This window comes from Pomacea canaliculata, linkage group LG5 (assembly GCF_003073045.1).
Source record: "Pomacea canaliculata isolate SZHN2017 linkage group LG5, ASM307304v1, whole genome shotgun sequence".
Lineage (NCBI taxonomy): Eukaryota > Metazoa > Mollusca > Gastropoda > Architaenioglossa > Ampullariidae > Pomacea > Pomacea canaliculata.
This window is the reverse complement of record NC_037594.1, coordinates 8,082,987-8,104,476: the sequence shown is the minus strand read 5'-3', so window position 1 is coordinate 8,104,476 and position 21,490 is coordinate 8,082,987. Positions and strand designations below refer to the sequence as shown.

The 21,490-nt window shown below is 43.3% G+C and overlaps 1 protein-coding gene across 7 annotated transcripts in view; it reads right to left on the bottom strand.

Annotated features, from left to right (window-relative positions):
• LOC112563825 (ecdysone receptor-like) overlaps positions 1-21,490 on the bottom strand; it is a 66,299-nt gene that overhangs the window by 16,069 nt on the left and 28,740 nt on the right. For 3 of the 7 annotated variants that reach the window (XM_025238188.1, XM_025238185.1, XM_025238190.1), the window contains exons 3-5: positions 2,965-3,249; positions 1,611-1,751; positions 37-341 (exon numbers count right to left, since the gene is read on the bottom strand). In XM_025238188.1, the coding sequence (XP_025093973.1) occupies positions 37-341; positions 1,611-1,751; positions 2,965-3,249 (731 nt within the window). Of the gene's footprint in view, positions 1-36; positions 342-1,610; positions 1,752-2,964; positions 3,250-6,832; positions 8,660-8,746; positions 9,089-17,114; positions 17,886-18,827; positions 19,013-21,490 lie in introns of those variants that run through there. The other 4 variants (XM_025238187.1, XM_025238186.1, XM_025238189.1 and 1 more) reach the window with 4 other exon arrangements.

The window sequence follows — 21,490 nt, the reverse complement described above, 5'->3', positions numbered from 1 at the left end:
CACACACAATCGACGTCACCCGTTGTGGTCACACACCGTTGCTCTCTTGACGGCGTCTTCTTCAGGAAACTCATACTTCTCCTGCAGCAGAAGCAGGTTCTTGACAGTCTCCTGGTGGTGTAGCGGCATCTTCATCAGGGGGTTGGTGTCGCTGCTGCTGTCGCCTTGACTAAAGCTAATGCTGCTGCTGCGGCGGAGGGCAACTGGCTCCGGTCGTAAGTCGATGGCCTCCACACCATGTTCGTGGCTGTCCGGACTCGGCGCCTCCTTCTTAATAACGGGCTTCTGCTTGGACTTGCGACGAGCGTCGCGCGCTTTGCACTGGTCCTCAGACAGGAGACCTGTAATATACAAACACAGGTGTGAAGGACTCACGACACCACACGGCATATCACCACCATTAAGCTCTATAGCCGACCTACAATCTCTGCCGATAACTATGAAGAGTTAACAGGGCGAGTCAAATAATAACATCAATTGAATCTGTAGAGCGTATCTCCGTGTATAAAGGCGAGCTCTATAGGCGGTGAACAAGATTCAAACGAAACCGACAGTCAACCATACAACATAAGAGGACAAGCGTCAGCAATAGAATATTTTGACAAACATACACGAAGTTTATGAAAGAAGATGAACTAAAAATTCAGGGAAAAAGTTTGCTTTGGCTATGAAAGAATTCATCAAAAGGTGAATTTCGAGGCCAGATTTGAAAGCTTCGATAGTAGACACAGTCCGAAGGGAAAAGGGAAGGGAATTTTAAATAGTGGGGCCTGAGGAGGAAACGAATCGTCTGCTGAACTACTCCCGTATGGTGAGTAACACAGAGAGGAGGCAACACAAGCAGATCGAAGAGACTGACTCGGGTGCTAAGGCGTGGATACCCACTTTTGTACTTTCCGTGTAAAGCTCTTTACAAGTGTAATTTTAAAAATTGTGAATTAAGAATCAAGTATCTGAATGTCTTACAACGTTTATGCCTTTTCTCTTCAGTATCATTGATGTCTTCAGTTAGTCTAATGGTTTTAATGGTTTTTACGTCTTTTTGTTTAAAGTGTCAGTCTATCACTTACATTTAAAGATATTCTTTGTACTATTTATCGAGGCTGGCTGGAAGACTATATAACTAAGTCTAATAAAGGATATGACTAGCAGGTCAGTCTCAGGTAGGAAGCTACCTAACGTCATCTGGAGAAAAATAAAATGAGCAAAAATATCTTCAGGTTAGTGCAATTCTGAATACAAACTGCATCGCCTAGAAAAACGGTCCTCCAGGGCTAACCCTCACCTAAACAAGATCAATCTATAAGATTAAAAAAATCACCTATACAAGAGCCAGGTTAGCCTGAATACAAAAACAAGCACCATTCTCCCTCCCCCTCCACACACACACACAGTCTCATGAGGTAACTTTAAGGGTGACAAAACAGGGTCAAGAGGATTAGCCCTAGCGCATGCAAGCACAAACATGCAGGCACACGTATATATATACACACACCACCCTGAAGACAGCAAAGTAACGAAAGCAAAGTGGGTACAAGGTGTTTTAGACAAGCCGGCCTAAACAAAAATACAAGGTGAGAGTAAGGAACGGACAAGGTGCGAACACTCACATTCCTCCTTCATGCCCACTTCCCGGCATCTCCGCAGCCGACACGCCTGACACTTGCGCCGCATCCACATGTCCATCTCGCAGTTGCCGCCATACTTGCACGCGTAGGCCGCTGTCTTTGTGATGCTACGGCGAAAAAAGCCTGCAGGTGACAGAGGTAAACAAATGTAAACCTGAAATTGGCAGGAGTAAATAGGTGTAAACTAACAGATGTAAGGTAAGAAATGTCAACTTACAGGTATCAGAGAGGTAAACCATTAAGTCCAAACCTAATAGTGGCAAAAGGTAAACAAACGTCAACCCACCGATGTAAGCTCATAGACAGCCTAGACGTGAAAGAGGAAGACGTAAACATGTAAACTAATAGGTTTAAACCTACAGGTGACAGAGTTAAACATATGTCAACTAGCAGGTATTAGCGGAAGTTGACACAAATTCTGACTTTGAGCTGTACACATCGTGCCCAGGACATTACTAAACTTGAACCTGTCTGATACCTCAATTAAAATAAGAATGCTTGACATACACCACAAGAAAAAGGTTAACTTATATGCAGTCAGCAAAGAATGTTGTGACGCAAGCAGCCTGAGCAATCGCTGTACATTGCCTCGGCTTTCCGAACCTAACTGCGAAACTGCCAGGCTTCATTATCTGCCACGGAAAACAAGTTTCCAATGTTGTAAAGCTTCGGTCGTGTAAAACACAGATATTACGAACCGCACACCACCACTTTTCTCTGTAGCAAGAGTTTTGTAAGACTTCTCGGGTCATGATTCTGCGCCTCTAGACCCAGCAAAGGAAGGGGAAAGAGAGGGGAAGACCATAAAAAAAGTTGAAAAAAAACCCCGAGTATTAAAAAAAGGTTTAGCTTTTCTGTATTATTCTTTGTTTACTTTTGCTTTGTTGAGAGTTAAATAAAAGAAAAATAAAAGTATCCTTGGATTCTGTGATGGCACCATTGATAACCAGTCCTACTGCTGTGGAATAACGAACCAGCGAGAGAGCAGAGATAAACGGATGAAAAAAAAAAAAGCCGTTGGCGATGGAGGCTGTGAGAACGATTGCTTGGAAATGTCTGAGTACTCGCACAATTAAATGGTGCTTGTTTTTTTAGGCGAGACAACGCCTCATCGATTCTTCATTGTCTCCCATCGCTGACAGTCGAGCAGTGGAGGCTAACAGCAGATGAGTGGGTGAACGAGTCGGGTACGTTTCATGCTCACGTCACCTACAGTTGGCAGGCCTGGCAATTAAGCGACGCACCTTTGCACGCCTCTCGCAACTCAGTAACTTACCTTTGCATACCCCTACCACCCAGTGACACATACGTTCACCTCTTGCACCTGTTGACGTACCTTTGCAGCCCTCGCAGCTGAGAGCGTTGTAATGATACCCAGAAGCACGATCGCCGCAGATCCGGCACAGCTCCTCTTCGATACTTTTGCCCGCGACCCCTGCCCCCTTCTTGCGCTTGCCCTCTGTGGAAGTCTCGGTGCCAGAGTCGTCCCCGCTCCCACTTCCGCCGTGTAAGTCCAAGTGGTAAGGACCGATAGGGTTCGACAGGCTCATTCGCTCTGCTTGTGACGTCTGCGGGTGATACGGGGCATCTGGATATGGGGGCATGTCACTATCGGATAAAACTGTAACAGATATAGGTAAGTGGTGGATGAAAAAATCATAAAACTTGACGGCTTACAGCGCTTTATAAAGACCAGCTGACTCACCCGCCATTCTCTCTCTCATACACACATAGTAAGAAGAACGATATTAAAAAAAAAAAACAAAAAAAAAAAAAAACAAACCCTCTTTTGACATCAACAAAAGAAAAAGCCAGAAGAAAACTAGCGAAAAAAATTTTGAAACAAGTAAGCCTTTAACACTTTTTAAAACTACAATTCTGTGAATAAGGCGCAAGTTTAATGGGGATGTTTTCCACAGTTTGAAGTGGGGCGGAGTCGAAAACAGGAACCCCACGGTTTTAGGGTTACAAAAACACTGTCTGAAACAGCAGATGTGGGCTGGGGAGGAGAGAGAGAGAATGCAGAAAGAATGGTGATGCGAGAGACAAGAGAGGAAGGAGCTAGGACAGAACTGGTAAGAAAGTGAAGGAGAGACCTTTTTTTCTCCCTGTCATAGAGTCCGCTACGAGTAAATTAAAGCGAATTTTAAAATCCCAGAATTTCTTTCCACATTAATGTTTGCTTCCACAATAGAATTTGTTTCCATATTAATATTGTTATATGACGAAAATACACTTCCGCTCATTACTGCTACTGATGAAACATATAAAACATGGTTCAGCTTTTGTACGTACCAAAAGAAAGCCAAGTATTATTTGAAAATGTACGACCAAGATAAAAAAAAGTTTGCAAAGCTAAGCTATTAAGTCTTTCAGACCTTTTTTTCAACAGGCGAGAGACCGATGAAGAAAGGGACCACGTGATTCCTTAGCTGTCTTTTGACCACACCTAATATATAACAAGTTCCCGATACTCGCAAAGCTCTACAGAACGATCGCACTATCACAACATTCAGCGACAAGTGGTTCAGCCTGGCATGTGTATCCTCAGCCAAACAGGAACTTAAATTAGTAATTCTGTTACTCAACGGGCGTCGTGGATTGTGACCTCCCAGAGGAAACTAGGCCGATACATTTATGATACCCTGCAACCCTTTTTTATGTACCCGGCTGCCATGATGCCAAAGCTTAGCAATCAAAGAGATCTGCAAAAGGAGATAACTTGAAACCTGATTTATGTAGGGTTCACTTGGGAGGAAGGTTGGAGGGGGAAAAAGAAACACAGAGACAGTGTGTGTGTGTTTCCGTACGATGTTTCCAGACATATGTCTATAATATGTTAAAATGTGAAAAGCACATCAAGAAAGCAGTGATCTCGTGGGAAAAAAAATTAAAGATTCTTCCTTTTCACATTCGTCAATCCATCTTTGTAAGCGTTGATTTGTCCGCCCGCCATTTTCATTTGCTCCTATGACTTAAGCTGAGGAAAAAAACAACAACTATATATAAAAAAATAATAACCACCACAACTGCACGCTTCTGATTATGACGACAGCAACGCTTCCGACAGCATTATTTGTTTTTTCAGTATTGCTCCAGGAAAATGGACACCTCTACCAGTGATTATTTTCCAACTTGAAGCAGACAGAAATTAAAAACTCGTGAAGGAGGTACACGAACGGCAGGTGTTTAAAATAATACAAACGTCTTGGCAATCAATAACATTCACAACATGAGCCCCGCCTTTAAACAAATACTCTAACGATGAATAGTTTTAGAACAGTCTGCACAACAGTGATAAAGCGCGAGCACACACACAGAGGGCGGGGAGAAGACTGTGAACAGAGATGACCAAACCATAATGAGATCACTTTTCTTTCTGAACTTCACACGTTTTCGTAGTTTTTTTTTAAAAAAAAAAAGTGACTTGCGTAGACAGACAAATTAAAAGTAAACCTACTAGCAATAACCAGGGACATTAAACGACGTCTGGGTCAGCGGTAAAAATAGTAACCAACAAACACTCACCTAACTTCCAAACCTCTCTCTTCACTGCGTTGTCAATAATTATAATAGCTTATAAATAAATATTTATAAATTATAATTCAAAATTATAGTTTATAAGTGCCTAACCTAGCCAACAAAAGCGGAGTTGCTACCTTATGTACATGAAGTCGCAGGAGCACATACACTTATCATCAGGCTTCAAATGCGTCGCTCTCACATAGGGTGGAGGAAACTGGAATTATCAGAGAAAACCACCGACAGTCAGCCAAGGTGTCAGACAGAGGTATGTCGGAGCCGAGAAACGAACCTAGACACCCAATTCTAACTACCATGGTGACAGGCGCCTTAGCCACTGCGCCACTAGCCGCCCCAATGGGCGATGGCATACTTCACGCCGACCTGGAGCACAGGGGTCATAGGCACAACACACACAAGCACCAACACTGAGATATTACTGTGACTGTAGTGTAGTGTCTGACACGAAGACTTTCACGACATTCGAGGTCAGTTCTTCAAAACAGTATGTAGCATAAAACCATGGCGAGTTCTAGGAATACTCATTAGCTAGCTATTCATCAAAATGAATTTATGTTCAGGGTTACAAACAATGCAGAGTAATTTCCCAGAGCTGCTATTTCTCATGAGTATTCTCCAATAATATTTAGTTTCCGAGCCATGAATTGTCCTCTGTTCTTCTCTAGGTTTATTTTAGTCTGTCTCCCCTACCCAACCGCCCAACACACACACAGATACCAATTTTACACTAAACAGACACCGATTTTACATTTGAAAAAAATACAAATTAAAGACCGCCTATACTGTTAATTTCCATAAGTAATACACTTACCTACTGGCGAATTCAAGTTTCAGCAAGTCTAAACACCTTTTAAAAAGAAACTTTACTTTCTTCTTACCGCCATTTCTTTAGAGCATTGTTTTGTTTATTGCTTTGTTGACATGTTTATTTATTATTTTGTTGCACGAGTTTCTATGCTTATAACGTTGTTACATATTTTTGTGTTTGGGCGCTTTTTTGTAACCATGATCCCTTCTCCCTAATCTACTTCTACCCCAAAGCAGTCTATATACAAGTGGTGGTGGTTCAAAATAATTCCGTCCTATGCTGTCCCTCCCCCATCCCACACCCAATTTAACGAAAGAGAACATAACCATCTTACCACCCACCACATAAACGAATAAACACACACCGACTATGCAACATGACTCAAAGAAGATGTTGCACTAGCACACTGATTATACATCAATTATACACTAGATTATACTAAATTATACAGATGACCAGACATAACCACGGTTTAGGTTTGACGCATACACAAATCATCTGCATAAGTTTTTTGATTAGCTCCTCTGTAGCTTAATACTTTCATAAAAAGCGTAATACGTAACAGCAGTTAACATTAATCATCTTTTTTGTTGTTGAATTAGTGCTAATTCAAATGTTATCCTCGAGGAAATGTGAAATTTCAGTGTGGTCCAGTTACAGCGATACGTTTTAATCGACTTTTTCAAAGAATGCATTATTGTTCTCTCTCTCACACACAGAGTTCAAGTGTTTGTAGCAACGAATGATAATGCAAGAAACGAAACCTAAAATTCTAAAACTGTACCATGGCAAAACCCGAAAACCACAGTGTTTAAAAAAAGTCTGAGAAATGAATAAGAGATTGTACACTTACACATAAAAGCTATTTGCTACTCACTTCGCTCACACTCGGAAGGACGTGGTCAGCGACATATCCAAAGTCAGGGAAGACATGGATGAGCTCTACATCCTGACGATTCCCACACATACATTCACGAGCCAAGCCACAAACACAGCATGGACTGTCTCCACCGACCATGCTCCACCTCCAGACATTAGCACGTCTAACGAAGGTGAAGGTGAAAGGTTATCTCTTGTTTTCTTTCCAGACTCTGAAGGCTCCTAGACCTTAGGTAGCCTGACGGAACTCTGCAAGCCGGCCGACCTTACACTGTCGTCGCCACGCGCTCTCTTCCTCTCAGTCGAGTGGACGAAAGCAAAGACCACGCCTTGAACCACCACACACGAACAGCAAAGTCTCGGCGACAAAATGTCCGTTAGCAGCTGTGCTAAGACACATGATCACTCAAACACGGGTGGCAGAAGCTGTTTTAACATCTACTGCCGTCCCCGATCCCCCGGTAACGCATCAGCAGCTGACGAGCAGCAGAGCTTCCGGTGCTGCTCGGGCGGGGGGGCAGGCTGGCGTACAACAGGGGCGTACTCTCAGAACTGCCCCATCTCCACACCGCACAAAGACCGCCATGAAACATTCCTCTTGCCAGGACGCAGCCTCCCTCTCATCTCGCCCATCAACCCCCCTCTATTTTTGGCACAACGTCCCTTCTTCTTCCTCCTGCTTCACCCCCGCCACCATATGATTTGTTTTCCCCTCCGCTTGTTGTCAGGGTTCGTAATGTTGCGATGGATCGAGGCCAGTAGTCGACGGAAGGAAAAACGAGAGCCACGTTTTTGCCGCAAACAATAATAAGAAAATAAAGCACCGACAGGCCCGTCTTCCTGATCTGCTAGTTTTTCTTCTTCTCTGAATCCGTGTCCTCTTCGAGACAACAGTGTCAAGGTCGTTTAGTCTTTGGCTCGCTGTGCAGTCGACACACTGCAGACGGAATATTGGATGCGACCTCTCGCGGCTGCGACCAGCTCTTACACATGGGCTTTTAATAGAGAAAGGGAAGAAATGGGTGGGGGGCAACTTGGCTGAGTGGGTTAGTCGGAATGGAGACGGGAGGGTTTCTCGGCGGTCAGCGCTGTGGTTTTATCCGAAAAGTCAGACGAACCTAAACAGCAGGTGAGTCACCCCCCTCCTTTCTCCGCACCCCACTTCATCACAAAAACCGCTTGCCATACTAGTCTTTACTGTACGCGTCTTACTGACCTCACGCTGACCTTTGCCACGACCTCAGAGGGCAAGGTCGGGCCAAACGTGAACACAGCGCAACCGCTGAAGGAAGGAAAGAGGACTGAACTATACAAAAAAAAAAAAAGTTCAACGCGATGGGATGGTACCAAGCTTAGCAGGGAAAAAAATCTGTAACAGATGTGAAGGCTGTTAGGCATGCGTAAAATTTAATGGCATCAACTAACAGCTAGGCTTTTCTTAAGGACATCATTCCCTGGAAGAAGAGACAATTACACCAGCGAGAAAAAAACAAAAAAACAAAACATGCTCTTGTGGCTACTCTTGCTTCTTTCCTCCCCTACCCCACCTCGCTCTCGGTTGCCACGTTGAAACGATTGTCCGTCAAAGTGCAAGTGATGAGGCCTATCCATCGGGCAGTCCTCGGTCACTAGCCTTGTATGCAACTCGACTTGTACGGGGAGGGACGATGGGAACACAATAGAAGAAAACTATTTGTGCCGAGGACGAGAAAAGGAGTCCACTCCTGGTGGCACGATAGCAGAGCTCCTACACAATGCAGAGAAAAAATAATAAAACTATCATAATAATTTCAAAAATCTCCATCTTTTTATGAACAAGACTGAACAGGTAAAAATCAAGGTGAAGCAACAAATGACCGCATCCAGCGTATGCTGACGAGAAGCATACCTTGGGTGAAAGAGAAGCCATCGTCATCGTCATCTATTCTGTCCTCATGTTCAGGTCGATGGCGGGCGTGTTTACCATAGGTGGGCTGCCCAGTTTTACCTCGACCACCGCCGTCCGTCATACGTCATAGGTCATCGACCTCCGTCTCTTGCTCTCTCTCACACACACACGGCCATCTTTCGTTGGAGTGGTGCATTACTGATCCATTCAACAACACTCCTCCAAACGATTGGTCGCTAAAAATAGCCACAATACCCCACACCAACTGTGTGTACCAAGGCTTTATCAACCGTTCATAGCAGGCTCTCCTCCCACACACACACTCCTACACCTCCCCGAAACTAAGTGCTGACATGCGGTAGTGGGTTTACCTGCAATGGTCTGAAGACTGGTTCCAAGCGCGACTGTACCACACACTTCAATAGGAAAAGATTTTACCCTCAAATATCTAAACCCCATATCCACCCGGCAGAGGTCACTGAGTTTGTCCAAATTTTTATTAACCCTGGTTTATTGTCTGGCTCAGATATAGTTTACCCCCTGACAACTAACAAGTAACAACGGAGACGGCAGCAGGGGAAGAAAGACAAATGACAAATGAGAAATCTTTCAATTTAAAATGTAATAAAACAAGAAAAAAGGTCGATGTTTTACATGAAGCCCTCGCCCCCCCCCCTCCAAAAACCCCCTACATTTCTACAAAACAAAGACATTACAATAAAACAAACAAACAAAGTTTTATTTTTACAGGGATTGTTTTATATTTTGTGTAGTGAAGATATGGTATGCATCAATTTTCTTTAAACAGGGCAAGTAATATGTAAGATTTATTACACTGGATGGGGAGGCCTCTGCAAGCGATCGAAGGTTTTGATGTAAATGTTCTAGGAGCCCTGTTGAGAACTGATACAGACTAGATTGCTGGAGGTGAGATGGAATGATGTTCCCCAGTATGCTACCTGAGTATTTCAAGCTCGTCTTGAACAAACCGATTCTTGACATGGGAGTCTGAGGAACCTGCTGATATTTTTGGTGAGACAAATGACAAATCTTTATTTACGAGGGTAGAAGAGTAAATAAAATTATGGTTTTTTAACATCGATGTTAGGAGAAATAAAAATAGCAGAAATAAAAACATTACATTAATTCAAACTAAGGTAATAAAAACATATAAAGAAACTATGACATTGACATGCTTGGTAGTTGATATCTGAATTGACAGTTTATTTTAATTGGCTAGAGAATTGTACAAACATATATATAGCAGCCTATAAACTTTATTACTTAAATGCCACCACCTAAGCACACACAGAGACATCCACACGCACACCCCCATCATATGCCGCACTCTCCAGCACCGGCAACAACAACCCTGACCCAACTCATCTCTCTCTACAGTCATCTGTAATAATCCGCAAGTGTCCGCGAGTAGCCACAACCATCGGCTCAGCTATCAGCTCAGCGACCTGCAATCATCTGCTCAGCAATTATCAACTCAATTATCACTTCAATCACCCCAAGAACTACTCCAACAACGTGTTTTGTTTGCATTCGTGGCCACAGACACATCAGTTCGACACCGCCATTCATCACTCATCAAGAACAGCAGTCCCCTGCTACAACAACCTCGTGGTTGAGACCATGTCCTTGATCCGGGTTACTCGCCGCAGGACATTCATTACCATCATCACCCGCGTTTAATTCATTAAAAAAAAAAAAACATTAAACGGGCTAATCTTTGGTCTGCCCTTCTTGTTTGTTTGTTTTTTGTTTTGTTTTGTTTTTTTTGAAAAAGGCCGAGGAGAGTAACGATCGAGGGTGTGGTCGCATATGTCCACGCACGCCCCGCAAGCAACACTCCACCATACGTTAGTCGTCTACCACACACACGGGCTCAAGGATCGACGGAGAACCACTGGAGATCTGTGAGAAAGGGTTCACATGACAACAAGAGAAGGGAGCACTTGTGGGGGACAATAGTGATGGTGTCTTTCACTTCCGGAGTTTGTTTAATGACAGTGTCACGTACGATCAACGCACACCTGCATTACTGAGTTCAGGGTGCAAAACCACCCACATATCCCAGTGTCTCCGTGTGTGTGTGTGTGCGCGCGCGTCAGGGGAGGGGTGTGTGTGTAAAATTCACAAAACGAAATATTTTGCGACTTTGGTGAAAATTATGTTCAAGACGATTATAAAAGTACAGACAGAATAATAATGATAATAACATCCCCACAATCATCTTCCCACCGTCACTCCCGTCCTCCTTATCACCACATCCTCATCGTCGTCCTGGTTGCTGTATTATCTTTAACTGCTTTTATATGTACTACAGGGTAATGACGGGGTTGGTAGAGAGGACGGTTGGAAGGAATGATAAGATCCCGCATTGTCACTCCCATTCCCTTAGCCTCCCTCTTCCTGGAAAATCGCCTTTCTCTTCTGCCAGGAAGTACAGCCGCATCATCGACATTCACTGCTGGCACCCATTGCAAGCGTTTGCCGGATAGTAGCAAGATTTCGCAATAAACCCACAAGGTTAGCCAAACCGAAGCCGACGATTCCGGCTCCAGCTGCGCAAAACCAACCGACTTCTGTCTCGACACACGTAAAGACTTCTGACGTCCAACTACGCCACATAAACTGCATCGAACCGATCATGTGTCCGGCAAGAACCTGGGAGTCTGATACAGTTCTAGACTGAAATACCTGCATGAGTACGTGGCCTCAACCTTCCGTATCACTTTCCTACGGAACACTGTTTTTGCGTCGTGTTAGCGATCAGCGGTGTTACCCACTCCTCTCGAAGGAGATTCTTTATGTTCATAGTTCTCTACGGATCGAAATACTTCGGTGATTAAATAAAATGTTGCTCATCTCTTTAGTAAACACTGTTTCCTTTTTTTAGGGAGGGGAGGGTGAAGGTGGTGAGGAAGGTATTGTCAAAACCAATATTATAATTATCAGGCATCTTTATGGTAAAAGAACTAGCGAAGTGTAGTGGTAGTCTTACTTATAATGTACAGGAAAATCGGCACTCGGTTTCTACAGACTATGACAGCCAGGCACAGTTTCTTAAAAAATAGTGCTTACCGGACGCGAAATTGGCCTAAAACATTGTGTACACGTGGCGTCTGCTACTACAGAAACACACGTGAGCACCCCGAATACTCCAGCTTGGACAGCAAAGGCATTTGTTATCAAATGGGTCCACTGGGGTGCAGTTTTCACCGGTCCTGATGCTTTGTTTCTTGCCAATAGGCTTTCTTATTGACGGACATTATAATTCGCCACTGCTTCAAAAACTTTGCTAGCTTGTCAGGTTCTTTACATAAACAACATAACAACAATGTGCTGTTAACGTTACAGGATCTAGTCTAGGGGAAGAAGGCGGGAGATGACCTGACCTGACCCACAGCCTTATCACGCACGTCTCCGCACGTAGCGGCCAGTCGTGGGAGTGGTGTGAACCCATCAGTTTCGATTGGATGTAACGTGACTGTGTTGCAGTGTGCTTCCTCTTACTTCACACCACGTGGCAATTAATGCGCCGACCGGAGTCACTATACGTAATAGCCCCTTTAACGGCCAATAAATTAAGAATGAACAAGACAGAGAATGTCTGTGGACACTACAGTGATAGCAAAGAAGCTGAAAACTGTTGAAGGATGCGGAAACTTGAACGCGAGAGACTGGAGTGTGTATACCAGTGAATGCTTCTAAAGGAGCTAGTTCTTTTCAAGGGACGGTACACATAAAACAACCAGGACACACACTGTGAAAGATAATAGTAAACAACTGTCTAGCCTACCTAACAAACACTCAACCCCTACGTCTCCATTACCACCCTCCTCTCCACCTACATATAGCTGGAACCTCCTTTGTGGTCTCCTCCTTAAACCAACCCTTCATTACCCTTGCTGCTATAATCGGAAACCGATAGCTCTATCGTCGCGAAACTTGATCGTTAAAGGCTATCAGGTTTGCTTCATCAGCCGCATTTCGAGACGATTGGAGTCTAGTGCTTTTTTTTCTGCCTTCGACAAAAATGCCACCATTTTATATAAATAAATACTAAACGTGTGGTTTTTATAGCGCCTGATCACGCCCACAAAGGGGTATGCTCTCAGCGTTTGAGACAAGAACGAGATATGGACAGCAGACGAAAGACGGAGGAACAAACAATCGTGCAGACAAGTAATAAAAGACAAAACCAGAAGACACAAAGAGTTTCACTGCCTTTTAATTTTGTGAGGGTAAGAAAAATAGCGCTGGAGCGGATTCCTCCGCTTCCACAATGATTGAAGTCAGAAGACGAGACGGTTGCCGCTATTAATTAGCGCACTGCCCGTACACCTGCTGTGCACACGAAGCTAAAGTAAACAAACAAAAAAACCTGCAGGCTTTCTCAAGCTGAAAGACAGAATTTCACAGCAACAACAGATGTCAAATACATATTATTGACCCGGGAAATAGAGGGGTAAAAAAGAAAACTAAAAGAAGACCCGCATCCCCCTCAAAATGGGTAGGACACACCACCAGGGTGTCTGTGCTTTCGTACTCGCGTCCCCGTGCGGACAGCAAGTCATGACGCGTGCCCATACACGAGTGCAGCAACACCGATTTCCGTAGGCGTGAAAGGTTGTATACTGCGCGCGTGCGTTTGTGTGCATAGCGGCTGGGTTACCCGACCATTACGTGCAAGGAAATCTGAGACACCCGTTTAAAATTTCCGAGGGCTTTAATCCTACCCCTATCCCCAGACAAAAATACTGGAGGACTGCAGGGATAAATGTTGTACATTTGTAATCAATATTGTGACCTTTATTCCAAAGACCTTTTTTAATTGTGTTCATTTTCTTCTCAGTTTGATACTAACAAAATATCACAGTTAATGTTTAGTTGATTACACGATGTCGTGTGCGATAAGACCTCCGATCTAAACTTTTTTTTTGACATTTTCAAACCCCTAGCTTAAACCACTTAAGGTATCACACTGTAGAAAAGGTATTTTCTACTTCAGCAAAGTTTGTTTAGAGTTTAGACCACCAACAGTGCACTGGTCAAGTTACCACCGCTCCGGCTAGTGACCTGACAGGATGGTCAAGGTGGGGCCCATACATCTGATCAGTGACACGGGACACGCTGGCCTGAACACACGGCAGCGGGGTACTCACAACCGAATGCACATTAAGGCAGTCGGGGTGTGGGTGGGATTTGAGTTTTACGCCGAGTCAGCAAGTAAAATTATATCACGACAAGGCAGCCAGCCCAGTAAACAGATGCCATATGCAGAAAAGAAACACTGTGCGAGACGAGATCGGAATTCAGGGCACCCAATCCTCGCTGTATTGGTGACAGGTGCTAACCGTTGTGCCACCGGACTGCTGTAGTACAAATATTACAAAAGCAAATGTTAAGAATTATTTCATGCTTTCACTCCTTATATATTTTATTTCGCTGACCCATTGGGCATCCACGCATCTCTCTTTGTAAGTCCATCGGCAATAAACTGGGTAGCTTCACAAGACGTGTCCAAACACAGTTTAGCAAACCTGCTTTTGGACAACAGTGGCTTGCCAAGACCGTTTGCAAACCATTTCACAAACCGTTTTTTTTGGGACTGCTCGTCACACTGCGAATGTTCAAGCACGCCGCTTAGAAAACTCGATGCGTGACAAGAGTTCACGGATGGCTGATCTGCTCATGGTAGTATATCTCAAAGCAATGAAATAAAACAAATATCGGCTGTATATAACACTTATGACTTAAAGTATGAATTTTCTATTTATCTTTTGCTGTGGCTGTAATCGTAGACAAAAGAGTGATTAATTTATAGTGTAATTCTAGTACTGTTCTAGCGATAAAACCATTTCAAGACAAGTAAAATCCTCCATTTCAGCAGTTGTATGTAATTAAACTGTTGGCTACATGCATCTTGCCGTATGATTGAAAATTTACTGGAGAATCATGGTTAAGAAAGTATTAAAGGGTGCGTGAAATTGCAACCGTTCAAAAAAAAAAAAAAAAAAAAAAAAAATAATAATCCCACAAACGAGAATCCGATCCACCTGCCTTGGCTTAACATCCAACGCAGTTAATGACTATACCACAGACTTGTAATTCCAATATCGGTAGTTAGTACTTAGCTTTAATGATATACAGACGAGTGTATAATTTTTTTTCTTATGCTTGTTTTACAACTTTACTAAGTGTCAAGAAAGCAAACATTGTCTCGGACACAGCAAATATATCAGCACAATGCAACTTTGATAAACAGTACATCCATTTTTTTAAAAATCCAGGATGAAGTTTCGAAGCGACTTTTGTCAAATCTCCAAAGCATGCAGACAAATACTGCCTACCGAACTTACCCAACCAAAGTTTGTTTCTTTAGAAAAAAAAGTTCGCGTTTCGCGTTTCTCGTGTGTCCGAGCCTTTAGTTGTAATCAAGCGCAGGAACGCTCAATCTTACAATAACAGTATGCCAGTACTGCCGGAAGATGTCATTCAACAGCCATACCCCTTCTTATCACGTGTTAATCCCTGCTTGGAAATGGACCAATCGCATGCCCCATTATTTATGATATATTCTGCAACGTTTTATCCTAGCACTTCTCAACTCTCCAAATAACAAAGTTTTTGCTCGCTTCCTTATTTAATGTAGTTTGAAAGACGATGGTAGTAATTATTTCTTTTGTGCTGGTGAGAAAATATGGAAGTTCTCTTGCAAGGAGAGGTCTAGTCATTCTAATAGCTTTAAAAAATGTAATAGTTGTCCAGTAGGTGTCACAGTCCTCGGGTGATTCATATCTCCTCTCCCTCGCTGCCTTACCTTCACCAACGCTTTAACGGAGTCGGGTAACCACGTCAATGCTGGGCTACTTGGGGGAAGGGAGCGAAGTGGGAAGTGCGCTACATTGGTATCGAACCAGATGGAGTGCGCGCCCTCGGGTTCTGACCCCGTAGCTCTAACAACAAGATTATCCCATTATTACACTAGTCAGAGAACAGACTGCTTCTGAGTCTTCTGTAGTCACAGATTCACATTTACCAATCTCAGGTAAAGTGTTTGGTGAGTGGTAAAAGTCACATGTTTGTACTGGGTGGATGCGCAACATGGAGCTCTAGCTGTAAATACACATATTTTCTTTCTACACACATTGTTTTCTTAATAAAATAACTACTATGTCGAAAATAAAATGCACTTAGCCTTAGTCATTAGCTCGGAGTAAAACATCAATTCTCTTCCTCCAAATGTTAAATATAAAAGTATGGGGTTTTAAAGTGTAATGTTTTCTTTTTATAATACCCTCTGTGTGTGTGAGAGAGAGATGGTGATGATGTATATCCAATGTGGGATTACTGGTGGTTGATGAGTAGTGTGGCAGGCAATGAGAGAACTAGGTGGTTTGTTTCCTCTGACGGTAAGTGGCTTTGACGATGTTATGAGTTAGGGGGTGTAAAGAAGGCTAAAATTGCTGTTAATCGCTGTTTTGTTTTGCCGGCTAATGGCCCTATAATATTCTCTTTAAGCTGTAATTTTAACATACGTGTTTAACATAACTGGACAGTGTTTATAGCAGTGTTGGAGATATATACAGTGTTGGAGATGTATATAACGACTCTGACAGATGCTCACATCGTTGATGGAGCTAAGCTCTTGTCTACCCCTTCCTCCCCAGGAAATTTAGATGTGGAACTAGATGTCATGACAACAAGAGCCATTAACACTAGCTTCTTGCTTATCTTTTTAAAGACTTTTACTTTTTCAAACTTCGTAAGCTTTCGATTTTTGCTACAGAAGAAGCTATTACACAAGTGGTAAATTAATGTGGCAAGTCAAAGAAAAAATGTGACTTTTGATTCAGAAATAAAAAACACTATAAAGACTTTTAACCATAACAAATTGCAAAAAGTAAGCAAATCTCGGATTTACATATACATGTACTCTGATTTTCTTCTGATGCCTTTCTGTGTATCTATATTTGTCGTACAAAAGTCAAGTGTTAAACGTGCTGGTGTTAAACTCTCGAAAGACTGAAAGGTCTGATCAGCTCCTGTCCCCTATCAATCCATTTCCACACCTCTCGCAAACCCCTTAACTCAAACGCAACCTCTTCTACAGAACATATTTGTTAATTTGTAAACTTTGTAGAACGAATTACATCAACTAAAATCAAGAAGCTGGTCAGTTAAGTACTCAGAAACAAAGAGGGATCAACGAGTGTTTAAAAAATAATATTCTGACAAGAATAAACATAATAAACATAATAAAAATAATAGGTCGCTTATCCCCCTCCCTCTTTCTCTCCCAAGCCAAGGGACCTGAATGGGCTGATCTTAATGGGGTGAGTAGATACAGTACCTGGCCCTAGAAAATGGCGCCGGTAGTAATTGCACGGCTGCAAGATGTCGTCTTCCCACTCGATTGGCCACATGGTCTTCCTGCTCTTGACGGAGGCGAACTGTCCAGAAACTCTGGCCACAAGGAGGCGTGGTCTTTGTGTGTGCAGCAAGCGTAATTTCTCAAGAACAAGCTCCACCCTTTAGCGTTTGGTCCTCCTGTGCGTTTTATTCCATGGAAGGAAATCGCTCTCAAGTGCAGTTTAATGTCAACTGGACGCGCTCTGTGTATCAGGTTGAGGTATGTCCACTATGATTTTATGAACAGATCATTTTCGTCATATCCACTGACTTAATAATCAAGAAAGCCTTTCTCTCAGCGACTTGCTGTAGTTTCTAGTCCAAATGTTCCCGACTTTGCTTGCTTCTTAAAAAAGAAGCTGCTTTGCAGAAATATCCAAAACAGGAAGGCAGAAAATCAATTTCAGAATTCTCGGACGAACCTCTGACGATCACCTTAATCAAGACGTCACACTGCTGGCGTACCTCACAAAGACTTTTTTTTTTTTTTTAGAATGTAACAGCTATCACTTCCGTGTTACTCATCAGCTATTTAGAGTTTATTTCACCTTCACGATTGAGTTTTAAAAACTCTATGTGCTTTAAACAACAAAAAGTACTGTCCCAGTAACGTCTGTATCCGCAGGAGCTGCTTATTCTTCAGGGAAATGACCCTGACACTATACAAGATGGACTCGCTCCGTGATTACAGCACCAACTTCACGCGTGCTCGCTGGTGGACAAAAAAAGAAAACAAACCAATATAATTGTCTAAGAAAAAATACGTATACGCGCCTCCCCTACCTCTCTCTGCACCTTGTTCTCCGAGCGTGCGTGCATGTGTTTGTGAGTACGTGGGCAGTGCACACAGAAGGAGATTATACGTGCAGATGCACTTGTCAGCACGATCAGTCATCAAACTACACCAAACATCTTGGGCTATGTCGTAAAGGGATACAAGTAGCGTTTACGATCAAGATATCTTATCGTGATTTATGTTTTATTTCTGGTCAAGGACAGACAAGAGTGTCGTCCTCAGCTGACTAAAGCCACTCTGGCTTTACAGGGTCTTTTTCTCCCCGTTTTCACAAATCATGAACATTAAAAAATCTTTTAAAAGTCATCTGTTAGAACTAGTTAAAACTGACTATAAGCCTTCAAAGGCGTCGACTATACCGTTAGATTTGTTGTCAACATTTTCAAAAATAATTGTAAACACTGGTATTTTTTTATCCTGAAGGTTACTTTCCTAATTAAAGATTTGTTTTGAAGTCGCTGGAAAGCTCACTATAATGTAGTCACTGCAAGTCAGTGTATGTCCGATAACAGTGTCAGTCAGTTTCTCGTGGCCTAACAGAATATATCGTCTGATCTTTAAAAAAATCTTTAGAATATCTCAAAGTTTTCAGAAATCTAGAACCTCTCTGTAAGGCTACGATATTCTCTGTCATGGAGGAAACACTTATGATAAACTCTTAGTAAACATAAACAGTGCGCATAAACATGGCCTGACGACATCGTGCGATTAAAATCTTTGTCCAGAGAAAAAATTTTGTTTATTTTATTTATTTATTTTTTTGTTGCCAGTTGACGCTACTCAACGAAAAATAAAAGCTAACAACAGAAATTTATGATTGCAAGTAAACACACACACCCACCCACCCCGAATGCTTACCCATGTCACTACAACACTTGCATCGTTTCCACGAAATCGCTGGCCAAGGTCGATTCTCCAACTGAGGCGAGTTTGACTGCCAATTCTTTTAAGAACGTGCGAGTGCCTGCCTCCAACAACAGCGTGGACACTGACGTGCTCGCAGCTCGCAGCGCCTCCCATGTTCCACCTTGGCCCACCCCTTATGAAGCTAGCTGCCATCCACACACACACAGACAGAAACGCAGAAACAAAAGTGGAGTATCGTATGACCCGGTGCGTTTTAAATACCCTTCAAAAAAACATTCCACATACATGTATACCGTCCTGCCGCGCGGTTTGCTCTCACGTTCCGAACTGTGTGCCGCTGGCCGCAATTTGAGCCACTAGTAATACAGCAAACGACGGGATTGCACCTCGCAGAGAAGCGACCTCCGTCTTGTAAGATTTTTGTCCTCAGGTTTCCGACGCCTTCAGAGGCTTCTCTGTTAGTTCCCCCCTTTTGTTACCCAGCCTGCACCTGGGCCAGTGGCACCATGTTGTGACTTCACACCGGAATGTTGACCACATTGATCATGTCTGGCCAGCGCGTCCTCTCATCGCCTCTCCTCGCTGGCATCCTGTCACCATCCCTCATCCTTACACCTACTCCCGACTTCCTTCGTAACCGGCGAGCGAGAAGAGCGCTGGCCGCATGACCCTCGTTGCCAGGCTTTGCGCTGCAGTCGCGCTTCCTCAGCAGTTTGTTGTCTGTGCAGCCGGACCTCTTCTACTCAGTGCGTTGCCTGGAAACAGTTTTATCCTCTGGTTAGTGGTCTTGAGCACGCACGTACAGGCCTGGTTACTAAAAATAACAGGAAGCACTAAAAACGCTTATATTTCTTTAGGGATAAGAGAGGAGAGACGGTAAATGAAAACCTTGCTCTCTTCTGCTCTTAGCCCCCCCCACCAACTAATCCTCTGCGATTCTTACTAACGTGTTTCTCATTTCTGGGTTTTTTCCCCATCGTCAGCGGATGATAGGGACACACATAATGAACACAGATTGACTAGTGGCGAGAGTGGGTGAGTTGTAAAATCCAAGTCAATCAGCCACCATCCTTCAAGCGTTGATATTTACGGTTGTAATAACAAGTTCAAAGAAAGAAGCAATCTTCGTGTGACATTACTCCACCCCCTCTTCGTCCTTTCCGTTTATATAGGAAACACCCTGCGCACGCCGGATGTAGTCCGGTCCATCCCGTCATATCTTCTTTCCTCCAGGACCGTTGGACGTTCATGCTGACTTAGACAACTACATTTTTCACCTCGTACCCTCAAAATCTAATCTCACCTGCCATCTCTGACAGCAGTGCCTCCTCGCATGACGTGACCAACCACGGTCATTCACCAGCGAGCGATGACCCACAGCTTTGGAGTGACATCGCTTCCGCTGTCGGACAGAGGAACCTACGCACACGGCACGAAGGTAGGTTCTAGCCGGCTGGCTAAGGTGAAGCAACTAGGTTAAGAATGTTTACAGTTTACAACTCGCTGTGCACATGGCGCCATTTGCCAGCCGGGAATGAGGGTTCAGATGACTCGATCTGTGCGGGACATGCAGGTTCTTGAACTTGAAGTGCACCTTGGCGACAAGAGGTAATATATACAGGGTTGTCCATGGGACATATTTTTCTATCCCGTCCCATCCCGTCCCATGGCAATTTATGCCTGTCCCATCCCGTCCCATCCCACGGGATGTTTCCCATGGGATTCCCATGGTATTAACAATCCTATGGACAACACTGGAAACCACTTTTCGGCTGTTGTTCTATAATTCCTGCTACTTCACATACAACAGATGATTCAGAGGAAAGATTTAAATCCTTGATGAATGAAATAACAGTAAATTTACTTTGCAATATCAAGTATCGACTACCATGGGAAATACAAATGTGTGCTGTCCCATCCCATCCCGTCCCATGGGACGTTTCCCATGGGATTCCCATGGGATTCCCATTCCTATGGACAACACTGAATATATACAGTCCAGTCATGTGCATATACAATATTAACACAATCCATACAGCATAGACGATACACTCTAAATATAAAATAATAATTCCCCACAGCTGACTCTTCAACGCCTGCAGAAATTCATTACCAGTAAGTTTTATACAGTCGTCATGTGAAAACTTTGTCAAACCAAACTTGGTCCAAGGTTCATCTATGTTGAAGTTAAGAAGGGCCTTATAGGCAAGCCGGCACAATGCCTTGCGGCGATTTCTTTCGATAGTCTGCCCTCTCAAGCATGTCGCCAGTTATCACGTCGAATCAATGCAACAACTATGTTCACATAACTAGTCTACTGCTGATAAACGCTGCTCGAGATTCTTTCATATTCCCTCCACCCGGTAGGGACAATGGATTAACATCAATCCATCGATGTACAATTAGCTAAATATGGTCAAGAAGCAGTATTTTCACATGAAATATGAGTAGAATTCAGACGATTGTGATATATTTCGCCCTACCCTCTAAAAAAATAATCAATAGTCGATCTCGACTTGCAACCTCGACCTAAATCTTGAAGAAGATTGTCGTCACTAGATGCTTCTTTCGATCGCGACCGTTATCTAGTTGAGAGTGTAGGCAGCAACCACATGTGAGTTTTCCCAACTGACTGTGCCCGCATACAGACAGAA